At 36.1% G+C, this 14,331-nt stretch overlaps 1 protein-coding gene across 4 annotated transcripts; it reads right to left on the reverse strand.

Annotated features, from left to right (window-relative positions):
• Positions 1-2,750: 2,750 nt before the first annotated feature.
• KLRB1 (killer cell lectin like receptor B1) lies at positions 2,751-13,235 on the reverse strand. Of its 4 annotated transcripts, XM_082738867.1 has the most exons (7): positions 13,043-13,208; positions 9,700-9,798; positions 8,941-9,015; positions 7,865-8,019; positions 7,378-7,487; positions 3,746-3,875; positions 2,751-3,479 (listed from the first exon to the last, which is right to left on the reverse strand). In XM_082738867.1, exons 1-7 carry the CDS (start codon positions 13,140-13,142, stop codon positions 3,366-3,368), a joined length of 783 nt encoding a protein of 260 aa, XP_082594993.1. In that variant the 5' UTR covers positions 13,143-13,208; the 3' UTR covers positions 2,751-3,365. The 4 variants fall into 4 exon arrangements, with proteins under 4 accessions (XP_082594993.1, XP_082594995.1, XP_082594994.1 ...); XM_082738869.1 differs by lacking the exon at positions 9,700-9,798 and having other exon boundaries at positions 13,043-13,235; XM_082738868.1 differs by lacking the exon at positions 2,751-3,479 and having other exon boundaries at positions 3,723-3,875.
• Between the last annotated feature and the right edge of the window lie 1,096 nt (positions 13,236-14,331).

Here is a 14,331-nt window from a genome sequence, read left to right on the forward strand (position 1 = left end):
GAAAGCTTTGCTTTGAGATAACGCCAGTCCCCATCACCATCTCACTTCAGTCACATTAGAGACCCCAAGCAAGGACCATCTTGGCAAGCCCATTCAATCAACAAATCTGATTGTATAATAATTTATTTGTGCAGGAAATACTGAGAACTTACTATGTGCCAGAACCACACATTGTTTAATAATGCTACATAGGTCCTTCCTCTCACAGAGTTCATGATTTTCTTAAAAGATTTTGAGAGGAAGTTATTTACTTTGAGAGAGAGAGAGTTAGAGCATGCATGAGTTGGGGCAGAGGGAGAGGGAGAGAGAATCCTCAAGCAGACTTGCCGCTGAGCATAGAACCCCACATGGGGCTCGATCCCAGAACCCTGGGAATTATGACCTGAGCCATGATCAAGAGTTGGCCTACCAAAATAACAATAACAAAACAATAAACAGATAAACAAAATAATTACCCCATTTCATGTGTTACGAAAGAAATAAGGCATTGCAATGGGACAAAATGGAAAAAACTTTCCTGATATAGTACTATTTATTGTTTGTTTGTATCATTTATCCATGGCAAAATTCCTTAATTTTTTTTTAATTTTTAATTATTTATTTATTTTTTTATTCGCGTACACTTGACACAAACATCAGTTTCAGGTGTTTTTTTTTTTTTTTTTTTTCCTTTGTTCTACTTTTTCTTGGTTGGAGCAGAACAAGCTCAGCCAGGAAACCACAACCCAAACCAGTTAAGTCCACAAGGTGGCAGGATGGAGTCCACGGCAAACAAGCGAAGTGCAAGAGCCGGTTACTTGCAAAGCAAAAATCTTGGGCCTGGCTGCCTACACATCTGGGCAATGACTTTTAAAAAAGCTAAGCTAATGTATCAAGAATATCTTATTTTTAGTTTTTTTTCCACATAAGGGTTTTTCCGCAAGAACCACTTAAAATTTTTTTCAAAATTTAAATTCAATTAATTAACATATAATGTATGATTGGTTTCAGAGGTACAGGCCTGTGATTCATCAGGCTTATAAGATACCACGAAAACTATTTTTTACCATGCACTGCCCCTATAGCAGCAGGCTGTGAAATGAGTGGACAGGAAGTAAAACGGAAGCAAATCTCCAAAAACGGTCTTCAAATCTCCAAGTCATGGTGGGGAAAATAAAGAGAAGGAATCTCACTGGTCCAGCCTCAAAGTCTATCTACTGTGACATGAATAGACTACACTGTGTCATTACTCAGCTTAGCTCACAATATTAAAACAAGTCAGGGATTTCCTTTTCTTCTTTTCATTGTTCTGTCTTGGTACTTGTGCAGCGTTAGCCAGGAGAGCTGTGGAACCAGCCTCAGAAACATAAAAGCAATTCTTATAATATAGCAAAGAAGAAATGTACTTGTATTTTGCAAAAGTAAAGAGAAATAAATTACAAATTGGGGGAGACAGAGAAGTTTGAAGAAACATCCAGAAAGGAATTAACATTTGATTTAAGCCATCTGCAACTACTCTGGTTTTTCTAGTCCAAGCATGAAGATGTGTGAAAAAAGGACCTCACACTCATGGGACAACACGTATTATACTTTGAAATCATACAACATCAGGAAGGATTTGGAGATCGGTAAGGAGCCTGCACACAGAGCTTATGGGCCACATAGCGGAAGTGTAGATGGTAGATCTTAAATGATGTACCAAGTATTTGGTACATATTTTAGAGTAGCACTTAGTTTATGTCAGTAAACACTGACTCAAGTACTGTAACCAGAATTGTTTCTTAGATCTAATTTTTTAAAAAAATTTTCTTAGATTAACATATAATGTGTTATTTGTTTCAGAGGTACAGGTCTGTGTTTCATCAGTCTTACACAATTCATAACACTCACCATAGTAGATCTAATATTTTTTAATGTGCTTGGAACATGGTTAGACATGCTTTCCTCAGGGAGCTGCACCTTCCTAGTTCGAGTCTCAGAGATGATCTCTGGTATCCTATCCAATGATAAATTTAATTGATCATCTGATACTGCAATAGAAAATCCTGGTGACAGAAACTAACTTTTTGGAGTAAGTTTCATTGTAAAACTTTCTTACAGATGTGTCCATTAAAAACACTTCATTTGGGATCTAACAAGTGTAAGAGAAGGAATAGATCCATGTTTGGAATGAATTCTAGATTAACTGGATGGTTTTAGAGCACCGTACCCTGATTCTCTTTGGAAAGTTACACTGAGGGGTGCCTGGGTGGCTCAGTTGTTAAGTGTCTGCCTTCGGCTCAGGTCATGATCCTAGCTAGGTTTCTGGGACCCTAGGGTCCTGGGATCAAGCTGGGCATCAGGCTCCCTGCTTGGTGGGAAGCCTGCTTCTCCCTCCCCGATTCCCCCTGCTTATGTTTCCTCTCTCTGCTGTGTCTCTCTCTGTCAAATAATAAATAAAATCTTAAAAAAAAAAGAAAGTTGCACTGAACATCATTTCAAGGGATGGAAATCTACATTGTCAACTACAGAAACACATTTTTTTTCAGGTTTCTGTTCTTTACAGGTCTCTTCTTCAAAAGTGACAAACACTTCAAAATCTAAGTAATTTCTTTCCTAACTTACATAAATGAATTATACTTTGGGTTTTTGACATATTCAAAATTGTATATTAACAAGTATTATAAATCATTATGGAAAACAGAAAGTGAAATGTTATTTTGGTCATCATAGTATGTACTAGAATTTATATAATTCAAATTGGCATTGAATGATTAGAGTAAGTGTATATCTATTTTCCAGAAATTTTATTATAAGTCTCCAGTATTATTATTTATTTGATCTTCATAGAAGATGTGGCATGTTTTAAAAAAAAGTTAACACTCATGTAATTTATCTGAATAAACATTTCCCTTTTATTGAAAAAAAAAAACACTTATTTTCCATTAAATAATGGAGAATTTAATTGCATCTTTCTTGCAGCATGAATGTGAGCCATAGAAAGGAGACATGGAAAACAGAAGTAATGAGAAAAAAAATGTGAAGAACATTGGAAGGGCTGGAAGAGTGTAGATCCCTTTCTGAGATTCTTTGGTTATGAGATTCTATCAGAGTCAACAGAATGGACTTAAGTCAATGTTCTGCCACAATCCAGTTGTGTAATGATATGAAAAATCATTGGCTATGAAATAGTCACAGGACTTTAGTAATCTTTTACTAAAACTATTCAAGAGGTGAGCTAAGGCGTAGAGGAAATTGATGAAGGACACACATATATGTCAGGACTGGAAACCATTTCTCTCAGTTGTTCTGGGCTTCTTTCCATAGAAAATCACTGTATCCTAAAAATGATACATGTTGGGACACCTGGGTGGCTCAGTCGGTTGAGTGTCTGCCTTTGGCTCAGGTCATGATCCCAGCGTCCTGGGATGGAGCCCTGCATTTGGCTCTCTGCCCAGCAGGAAGCCTGCTTCTCTCTCTCCCTCTTCCCCTGCTTGTGTTTCCTCTATCGCGGTCTCTTTCTTTCTGTCAAATAAATAAATAAAATCTTTTTAAAAAGTAATACATGTTTTCCCCATATATTTGTTTCCTCATTCATTTAATGAGCAGATTAGACATGAACTTCTGTAAGATCCACAATAGTTTTAGAATTCTGAGTATTTGTTCACTTTGCATTACTAAATACACATTAGGCCAGTTTAGCTGTCTATATAGTTGAAATTGCAGAGACATGTAATGGAGAGTAAAGACATTGAGAGGGAATGTATAGTCAAGACTCAGAACATACTTTATTTCTGACAGGTTTTAGTTCTTTTTGGCAGATCCATCGATTTTCTGTGTCACAGTCGTCAGAAACAATTCCTGTCTGTGAGATGAAAACACAGCTGCTTTCTTGAGTAGAACCAGTAATTTGTAATCTGTGGAGCAAAAGAAAAGCTTCCCTTAGTGTTTCGGATTTTCGCACATAATCAATTCTCCTCATGTAGCCAGTGTCTCCTGTAAATTTCAGGCAACAATGGGATGCTAAATTATTAAGTATAGCATAAGTACACAGTCACAAATATAATGGTATAAAATTTTTCAAAAAAATATTTCATTTATTTATTTATTTAGAGCACAAATAGGGGGAGGAGCAGAGGGAGAGGGAGAGAAACTCCCAAGCAGACTCCATGCTGAGTGTGGAGCCTGATGTGGGACTCAACTCTGGGCTGGACATGGGGCTCAATTCCATGACCCTGAGATCTGAGCCACCAAGGAACCCTGAAATAATCCTTTAATTTAAAGCTCTACCTATCTTTGGAACTTGCAAGTTCATCTTCACTGGAAAAGCATCTCCTCTAACAAGAAGCTTCATAATAACATATACAAAGAAGACAAGCTTTGGAAACTGGGATTCTCTTCTTATCCTTATTCTATCATTAACATATCATGTGAAATTTCATTACTGAACTTCAATTTTCTTAAATATACAGGACATAACCACTAATATTTGAGATGGCACATGTGAAAGTATGACAATGCTTAAAAGTAAATGTAAATGTAAAGTAAATGTATTAAGTATGCAGTGAGTGAGGAACATACAGGGTCTACAGATGGACGCAGCTAGGAAAAGACGCTTTCTTTGTGTGGCATGTGGTCAGAAGTTTCCTTTTTTTCCCATTCCAGACAGAAGTTGGAGGGTGTGTGCTTCAACATGCCATTAGTTCCAACAAACAGGAGGTTTGGGGTTCACTGCTGGTGAGGGTGAGAGTGGAATAGGCAGCATTAGGGTCAGGTGCCAGGAATGGGGTGAGTTCAAGACTCACGTATGTGTTTCAAACCGAGTGGAGTGGTGGCTGTGGACAGGGTTCTGTCACAGCTTTTCTTTGTTACTTCATTGCATTTCTTCATGCAGTTCCTTGGTCCTCAGTGGCCAATCTGATTCTTCCCTAGTGTCTGACACTTTTGTCAAATTATGAACTTCTCTCAACGGGGCTATTGCCGAAGTCCACCATGTTTTATTTCTTCTATCTTTTTGATCCCTTCTTCAGCTTTCAAGATATATTTTTTAATGCTCAGATGGACAGGCCAATGACTGTCTTTCCAAAAGGCTATTAATGGCTTCCCAAGCTTTCTTTGACCAGATCTCAGATTGGTTCTCTAACCTTATCTCATTTAATCCCTAAACAGTCCTGTGAGAAAAATTATCATCACTCTCTATTTTTCTCTGTACCAGCAAGCCAGGCTGACAGTTAAAAATGAAGGCAGAATCTGATGCCTTTTCTACTATAACCCGATACCTTCTACATTTATCTGATCACCACCATCTTACTCAAAGCATCATTTTTATTCCAGAGTAAAATGGAATGTTCAGCTGAATTTAATTCATCCACTTTACCTATATTTCTGCTCAGAGACACTTCAGTATGTTTTCCAATTTCATTATGAACCTCAGTAAAATAAGTACACATATGTTAAATTGAATCAACCAAAATTAACTTTTACTGTATGTCTTAAAAATTAAAAGTAAGTCAGTATCAAAATTTCATTTATATGTAAAGTATAGGATATAATACCCAGAAAGCATATAAAAATATGAGGACAGATTTTTATGTGTGTTTCTGTGCTCTGTGTGTGTGTGGTATATGTGTAGAATACATGTGGTGTATATATGTGTTGTATATGTGTAGTGAGTATGTTTTGTGTGTGGTGTGTGTGGTGTGTGTTGGTATATGTGTGATGTGTGTTTGGTGTATGTGGGTGTTGTTTTTGGCGTGTTTTGCTGTGTGTGTTTGTGGTGTACATGTGGTGTGAGGATAGATTTTATTTAACAAAATGAGTATGCTTACCTTTTCAGGACACTTTATTTATTTATTATTTATTTATTTTAGATTTATTTATTTTAGAAAGAGTGAGAGAGCACAAGGGGGAGAGACAGAGGGAGAGAGAATTCCACGCAGACTCTGCTGAGCACAGAACCCAACATGAGGGTCTGTCCCGTGACCCTGGGATCATGACCTGAGCCGAAACCAGGAGTCAGACGCTTAGCCTACTGCACCTCCCAGAACACTTACTTTAAAGTAATATTTTAAAGAATCATATTTGAAACAATAGTTTAGAACATGGGTCAAACAATGTAAAAATGATCTAATGAAGCCAGCTTTTTTTCAATGTTTAACACTTTCCACTACAGCTTTGATAAACTTGAACATGCTCCTGTGTTTTAAATTTCATGTTTTTTCCTCATATTCCTCATGTTTTTTGAATGGTAAAAAATTTTAACTATAATTTATGCAAATTTGATTGAATCAAAGACTAAAAAATGTGACATAATATCTCTTCTGAAAAATTTATCAAAAAGTTTTTTTTAAGATTTTATTTATTTATTTGACAGAGAGAGAGATTAGGCAGAAAGGCAGGCAGAGAGAGAGAGAAAAGGAAACAGGCTCCCTGCTGAGCAGAGAACCTGACACAGGACTAAATCCCAGGACCCTGAGCCGAAGGCAGAAGCCTTAACCCACTGAGCCACCCAGGTGCCCTATCAAAAAGTTCTTTACAGAAACATTATTGAATTCCTACATGTTTTTGCTTCTGATGAAAAAAAAAATACTCTTCCCTTGTTGTACAATTAACCATGAATTCTGTTAAAATATGTAATTTACCTGTGCAGCATCAATTCAGATTAATCAAGCCATATTAATCCCATTAATCAAGCCATATTAATCCCATTTCCTCAAATAACTGTCTCCTTTACACCACTAGTTAAAATACACAGCTGACCCTCAAACATGGGTTTGGACTACACACTTTTATGCATTTCTTTTTGGATAAATAGAATACATTTTTCACATTTATGCTTTTCTTTTTGGATAAATAGAATACACTACTGTAAAAGTCGTTTCTGTTCTTATGATTTTTAAATAACATTTTATTTTTTCTATATTGTTGTAAGAATACAATATAGAATATATATAGCATATAGAATATGTGTTAATCAGTAAGCTTTTGGTGTGTCTGGGATCTGCACTCTGATATTTACTTTTTTTTTCCCTCTTATATTCACTGTTCCACGGCTGATTGTGACCAACCAAAGCATGTTGTCCCACAACTTGAAAAACACTACTTAAAAATTTTTGCATGCTAAAAGCCACTAGCTAGAGATGTTTAATTTCATGTGCCTCTCCCAAAAAAGTTAGTCTGTTTCTTGTCTCCACTAAAACCCTTTTGCAGATTAAAATAGATATTGCTATGATGTCTTTTCACATATGGAACTTTTCAACCAACCAACTTCAACATCATTCATCTTAGTCTATTCTGAACCTCTTAAAAATTTCTAAACTAAATTAAAACCACAAAACTCGATCTTCCATAACAGTATTACTATCGTGAAATAAAACCTGATGTACAGTGAATATTCAAATTAGCTGGTCTAATACTCACACATTTGAATTTAAAAATGAGCCATTAATCCACTTCCATTTCTTTTCTGATAATGTTAATCCAATCCAAAATAGCATTCCCTTTTCATTTATCCAGTTTTGTATGAGTTTCTACCAATGAAATGGAAAAAAAAAAAGGTTGAATATTGAATTGGCATTAGCTATTCATGGTTCGCATTTTTCTACTCGTTCTCTAAACCAGAGTTCAAGTGTACCTAGTCTATTATATCTTTCCTAACTCCCCATCAGAGTTAATTATTCTTTCTTTGTGATATTATTATGTCTACATTTATACTCTTATTGTTGTATGCATCAAATAATATTCAATTATTTGCTTACACCTGTGCATAGTCTCTCAGACTGTGAGCTTCTTGAAGTCAAATTTGCTACTTCTATCTGCATAGAACATTTGGGCTAAAGTCAGAAGATCTTGGTATGGTTAGAAAAAAGTGCTGAGTTTTACTAAGGTATCTTATTTAATTATTTACCAATTCTTCCTGATCTTGAATAAGCAGCAAACTGGATTCTTTTGTGGAACAATCAATCAGACTGTCATTCCAAGTGTTGGGAGCACGGGAAAGAAACAAGCATTTTTCTTGGAGTAGATGCCATTCTCCTGGGCACTTTAACAGGTTTGATTTCTCTGAGGTAAACAGAAAGAAGAAATAAGTAAGTGTTATATTTCTATCCTGTCTCCACCCACCACGACTAATCATACATGTACAGGTCATTGTAAATGCACAGAAGTCTCTGATTCTCACTGTGAGAACAACAAATGAATTTATTATAATTTAAGGTTTTTAAGACTTACTGTTCATTCTGGTATCAAGAAGTGCAAATTCACGACCATGAACTATATTGAGCATAAATGGAATTACAGTTATATTGAGCATCAGTGGAATCATAGAATATTAGAATAGGGAAAGACCATCAATGTCATTTAAGCAGCCACGTCCTACTTTTTAATGCACTGACAGAATAATTTAAGTCCACATAATCAGATGGTGGTAGAAGTCAAAACTATTCCTGAGTTTCCTGTAATAATAATTCCTACTCAGCACTAGGTCTGACTCCAATATGTAGTTTTCCAAAAAATGTTTATTTTAAACAACATGCAAACTGCAAGGTAGATAATAATTGATTTCACTAAATTAATGAAAAATTCTATGGAAAATTTCTTATTGCCAAATTATCTATTTGCTAACTTCAGGCCAAAAAGGACAATAGTTAACTTTTTGACATGCTCATTAAGATCATCAAATATTTTATGTGAGCCCATAGTTTACTTTTTAATGTGTTATTTGACTATTAATTATTGAATATTCTAGCAGCAACTTCTCATGAGGGGGCATGAGCCGGTGATTAAGATCAGAGACTTTGATGTCTGGCCACAGGTGTAATTTCCGTTGTCACCTCTTACTAGGTGACTAAACAATTTACTTATCCTTTCCTTTTCTCAGTTTTGTCAAACATAAAATGAGAAAAATAATGCCACCTTAATGTAAGGTTTGGTATCTGTCAAATATGGGCTATTATTTTTAGGAAGTTCAAGCTACCAAATTACCTTTTGTTTCATTCTTGTTCTCTTGAACATCCACTTGGCTTTCCTCTATTGATGAGTTTCGTCTTAAGAGTATCACTAATAAGTAAGGAGAAACCATTAAGAAGATTAAATACTGAATGTGGTGAAATGGATATGTTATATTGATCACGTTAGGAGACTGTATTATCTCAGCAAGGCTGATAAAGCAAGATAAAGCAATAGTAATGTCGTAGCAAAGGGTCTAGAACACAACATATGTGTTAGAACACAGCATACATACACAAACAAACAAAAAAACAAGAAAACACATGGAACAGTGAACTCACACAGACACTGACTTACCTGCTATCTACTCTTAAGTTGTTTAGACTCCTGACCAAGCTTTTTTATCTTCAAAATGAATATAATCATGCCTACCCCATGGGAGAGATCGCCTAGTGCATTCTGGAATTTAGTAACACTTAAAAAATTGTAAATAGGGGAAATTTTTATTTCTCTTTGCCATTGTCATGTTTTTATTACAATTGTGATCATTTACAGGTTCTGGGAGCACATCTGAAATACCCCATGAAGATGATCAGAACAATTAGGAAGAGAAATGTGAAAGGCGAAAGTTTGCAGAGGAGGTTGGGGCCGAGCATTGTGTAAAACGTTGTTTTGTAATTGTTTTTATTTACTAGTCTTTCACTAAGTCTGAGGTGGCCAAATGATGTTGATACTCTAGTATTTGTGATAGAAATAATATAAGTATTCTGAAGCAAATGATCTTGAATCACTTACCTGAAACACTCAAACCAATCACAGTCAAAGTAAGAACAATAATGGCAGTACAACCAAGTTTCAGAGCAAACGGATGCCAAGATGAACCTTGACAGATGTCTGAGAAGTTAAGAAAATACACTCAGTTAACCCAGTTGAGAACATCTGGTATAAAAAGCAAGGGCGTTTGGGATCACATATAGGCAGATTCAGGTTGGGAGCTGGGAGCAGGGAAGAACATTTATCAGACATATTAGGGTCCCAGGAGGTGGATTCTCAGTCAGATCCAGCTGAGGCTTTGTTCATTGATAAAACAGAAATATTTATGCTTGTCTTATGGACAAATGATCACTGTGATAATCAGGTGGGATAGATGTGGAAAAGGCTTGAAAATTGTCAAGCGCTGGTGTGAAAATGAAGGACATACTCTATTGTAGGGAGTAAGTCAAAGGACTTTGTTTAGAAAGGATGGCCTTCATCCGGTCAAGGTATTTTAGAAAGAGCTCTACTGAGGCTCTATTTTGTGTTAAGCACGATTTTAGGTTCCGGTGATATACTACAATTCTGTTCTTAGACATGGATTCCTCTACTTTATTGTTATCTAAAATAATTATTTCCAACTTGAGTCAGATGCATGACATTAAGGAAGAGTGTTTTGTGAAGCTGCATATTATTTTCAGTATTTCAATGAATGTAACATAGCACAAACTTATGTCTACGACATTGCATATTCTAACAAAATATGAAACACATTTGTATTTCTCTGTAATCATATCTTTTGTAATATATTGTATATCTCATGTTCATCAGAAATTGTGATTGTATTAATTAATGAAATGGAAGCCTAAATTAATCATAACTTTATCAACATATTTTGGTTCTCAACATCTTATTTATTTAATTTTAAAAAAGATTTTATTTGTTTACTTGACAGAAAGAGAGCACAAACAAGGGGAGCGGCAGGCAGAGGGAGAAGCGGGCTTCCTGATGGGGTAGCTTGATCTCAGGACACTGGGATCATGACCTGAGCCAAAGGCAGATGTTTAACCAATGGAGCCACCCAGGCATCCTGGTTCAAGACATCTTTTAAGTTTTGGATTTATAGGGAAAAATCACGAGAGTAATTTTCTAATAAAAATATTTATCCCACAATTCTTTCAGGTCTTGACTCCAGTGTCATCTCGCCATCACCTTCTGTAAATATTCCACTTGATACAGTCCCCTCCCCCAAAACTGAATTCCACTTCCATTTTTTTATTTTCCTCAGTTGCACTTAATATCATATGAACTTTTTACATATACTTAGTTCTTTGTTTATCTGTGTTTATAGTAGTATAATATAAATGTAATAAAGGAAAATATTTTTCTCTGTTTTGTTTACTGCTTAGTCTCAGCACCAATAGCATGCCTGGCACATAGGAGGTGCTTATTTTCGAATGAATGAATAACCTCTAGAGGAATTTTGCCATCACCTTGCATATTTTTCTAAGGGACCAAACGCCTTGGCTGTGACAAAATAGGTCAATGATCACATCTCTGTCTGGTTTTACTGACTCCTTTGTTTGTGCTCACTATTTTACAGTAACCACAGCCTGAAAAGTTTGGCCAAGAAGCTCAGTAGTGGTTTCATAACAAATGTAGTATCAGGTCAATGGTTTTTAATGACACATTTTGTTTTTTCTACTTTTTTAGGTTAGCTTTCAGGATGATATTTTGTAGGATAAAAATATAATCAGACTAGACAAATTTTCTGGACCACTGATTTGGGGTTATAGAATAGCTTTTGAAGAAAATCTCCCTGCCTCTTTTCTCTTCCTTTTTTTCTGACATTCCCTTTCAACACGATCTTCCTTTCTCTCCATTTTTGCTAGATCTAAATAGGGTAAAAGAACTCCTACTCTGTCCCATAAAAAAATAACTGTGGATAAACCAAATCCCAATTGTAGTTATCAAAATCGTTCAATTTCCCTTAACCACTATATGGACAGTATAGTGAAACTTATTTAGTAATCCCTAAGCCTTTTTTCCCAATTTAGAACATTGATAATTTAATAGTTGCAAGCCTATACCAAATCATCCTAAAAGGATATAGCCCACATGCTTAGCACAACATGAAATGAATATCAGGTTAGATAAAAATCCCAATATTACATTTGGTTAGATTTCAGAAATTCATGATAATTTCATATGTATTTTCAGCCTAGTTCCTAGTCTTTTTTCACCCATGTCCAGATCATGGCATCCCTCACCTATTACTTCACATTACACTTCCCCATTTTATTCCCCTGCCACAGAAAAGTGCTGATTTCAACAAGTATCAAATAAGTTCGTTCATTAATGATATTCTCTAGTGTCTCATGGCTTATCTCCTTCTAAACTGTAATACTTTTTTTTTTTTTTAAGATTTTGTTTATTGATCTGTCAGAGAGAGAGAGAGTGAGAGTGAGCACACAAGCGGTGGAAGTGGCAGGCAGAGCAGGCAGAGGGAGAAGCAGGCTTCCTGCCAAGCAAGGAGCTTGATGGCAGGACTTGATCCCAGGACCGTGGAATCATGACCTAAGCCGAAGGCAGTGGCTTAACTGACTGAGCCACCCAGGCATCCCTAAACTGTAATACTTTTCCAGTATCAAGTTTCAAAGTCAGAAACTATCACATTGTAATTATATTGAAGTCTTTGATCTTGAATATGATTTTCTTCCAGAAAATTTCTCCCCCTTCTCTTTGGAGAAGGAAGGATGTTAATCATTAAGCTTGTACTTTACATTGTGAAAAAATACTATAGAAGTGAATTCATTAGAACTTAATCTTAGTATTTTGTGAAGGGATTTGGAATAATATAGACTGCCATTACAGCAAGGTAGTAATGTGTCTGTAAAAATATTACTTTGTTTATACGTGTAAAATATTTCTTCCTGGTTTTTAAAGCTCAGTAATAGAAGTGATGTTCTATGTTCACACTAGTGTCTTTAAAAAAAAAAAAAAAGATTTATTTTTGTATTTATTTGACAGAGAGGGTGAGTGAGCACAAGCAGGGGGACTGGAAGAAGCAGGTTCCTCACTGAGCAGCCTCCTTGATGGTGGGTTCGATCCCAGGACCTTAAGATCATGACAGGAGCTGAAGGCAGACACTTAACTGACTGAGCCACCCACATGCCCCCACACTAATATCTTGATAAAAAATGATATCTCTAAGGTCTGTGCTTTTCTTCACAGTTACTGTTACCTACAGACAAACTATGCTGCACCACCATAACATAAATATAGGACTGCTGCTCATCCTCAGAGCAGTGATTTAAAATCCTAAATCCAAGAAGAAACTCTGGAAGATAAAACAAAGGCCAAAAGGAAAATTAAAGGTACCTACCTTGAGGAAGTGATGGGGGTGATGAACTTGTAAGGCAAGAACCCCTGGATAGGTTTAAGTCAGCATATACCACTTGTCCATCCATTGCAAACAGGGGCATATGGCCCTGAACTTGTGTGTAAGGGCAGACTCCAAGTTCTGTGAATCAAGATCAGCAAAAGGAAGTGCCCAGTCTGAAATGCTTTGTTGTCTCTCTTGTATCCCCTCCCACCCACACTTTTAGCTGTGGGTTTTCTCTGTAAATTAGTGAGACAATCCACTTACTGGGTGTCCAATATACTTAGATACGTAATATCTACCTTGCTTAATAACCTGGTCTGTATGAAAAAATTCGGACAAAATTTTGTCGTTATCTTTCTAACCATTCCTTTTGAGTATCTTTCTCGAGGTCAGAACCAGGATGAGGCAAATGAGACATTCATTTAGGATGCACATTGAAGGGACTCTCCAAAAAGACTCAGTAATCAAGAGAAATAATTAATTCAATGTTGCAAAAAATAAACATTTATGCAAAAAGTGGCAGAATGCCTTTTAAAAGCTCTAAATACTTCCTGAAATATTTGTGTTCCAAATAAAGTTGCAAACTATGGAAAAGGGCATCTAAATGTGGAAATGGCCACTTGTAAGATAATTTTTTAAAAAAGTATCTATAAACCACTCTTAGCTTAGTTCTAAAGGCACTTGTGAGTATAACAAAGTTTTGATGTAAGTAAAAAAGAAATTGAAATCTGCCAGAATTATAGAAAGTGGAGCACTTAAGTCTGTGGAATTTCCTCTTTCAAGAATTTTTGGGTATAGGACCTTGGATGTCACCAAATCTGACATTCCCACTTTACAAATGAGAAGAGAGAAAACCAGGAGTTTCCTCAAAGTCACTTAATGTAATCAGGGCAGAACTGTATCAAATGCTCAAAATCACTGGATAGTGAAATCAGTCTCCTGGTTTTGACTCCCCAGAAGGCAGGAAGTGTCTGTTCACAGCAGAAAGTTTTCTTTTTTCTTTCTTTTTTTCTTTCTTTATTTATTTTAATATATATTTTTATTTTTTCAGCATAACAGTATTCATTATTTTTGCACCACACCCAGTGCTCCATGAAATCCATGCCCTCTCTAATACCCACCAGCTGGTTCCCCCATCCTCCCACCCCTACCCCTTCAAAACCCTCAGATTGTTTTTCAGAGTCCATAGTCTCTCATGGTTCACCTCCCCCTCCAATTTCCACCAACTCCCTTCTCCTCTCCATCTCCCTTGTTCTCCATGCTATTTGTTATGCTCCACAAATAAGTGA

The sequence above is a fragment of the Mustela nivalis genome (genome assembly GCF_964662115.1).
Source record: "Mustela nivalis genome assembly, chromosome: 7".
Classification (NCBI taxonomy): domain Eukaryota; kingdom Metazoa; phylum Chordata; class Mammalia; order Carnivora; family Mustelidae; genus Mustela; species Mustela nivalis.

Coding starts and splice junctions, on each gene's coding strand:
- KLRB1 (XM_082738867.1), bottom strand. CDS start 13,142: ATGCCCCTGTTTGCAATGGATGGACAAGTGGTATATGCTGACTTAAAC. Junction 9,016..9,699: donor GATTGGTTTGAGTGTTTCAG/GTAAGTGATTCA, acceptor CTTACTTATTAG/TGATACTCTTAAGACGAAAC. Junction 7,488..7,864: donor TTCAAGATCAGGAAGAATTG/GTAAATAATTAA, acceptor TTTCATTGGTAG/AAACTCATACAAAACTGGAT.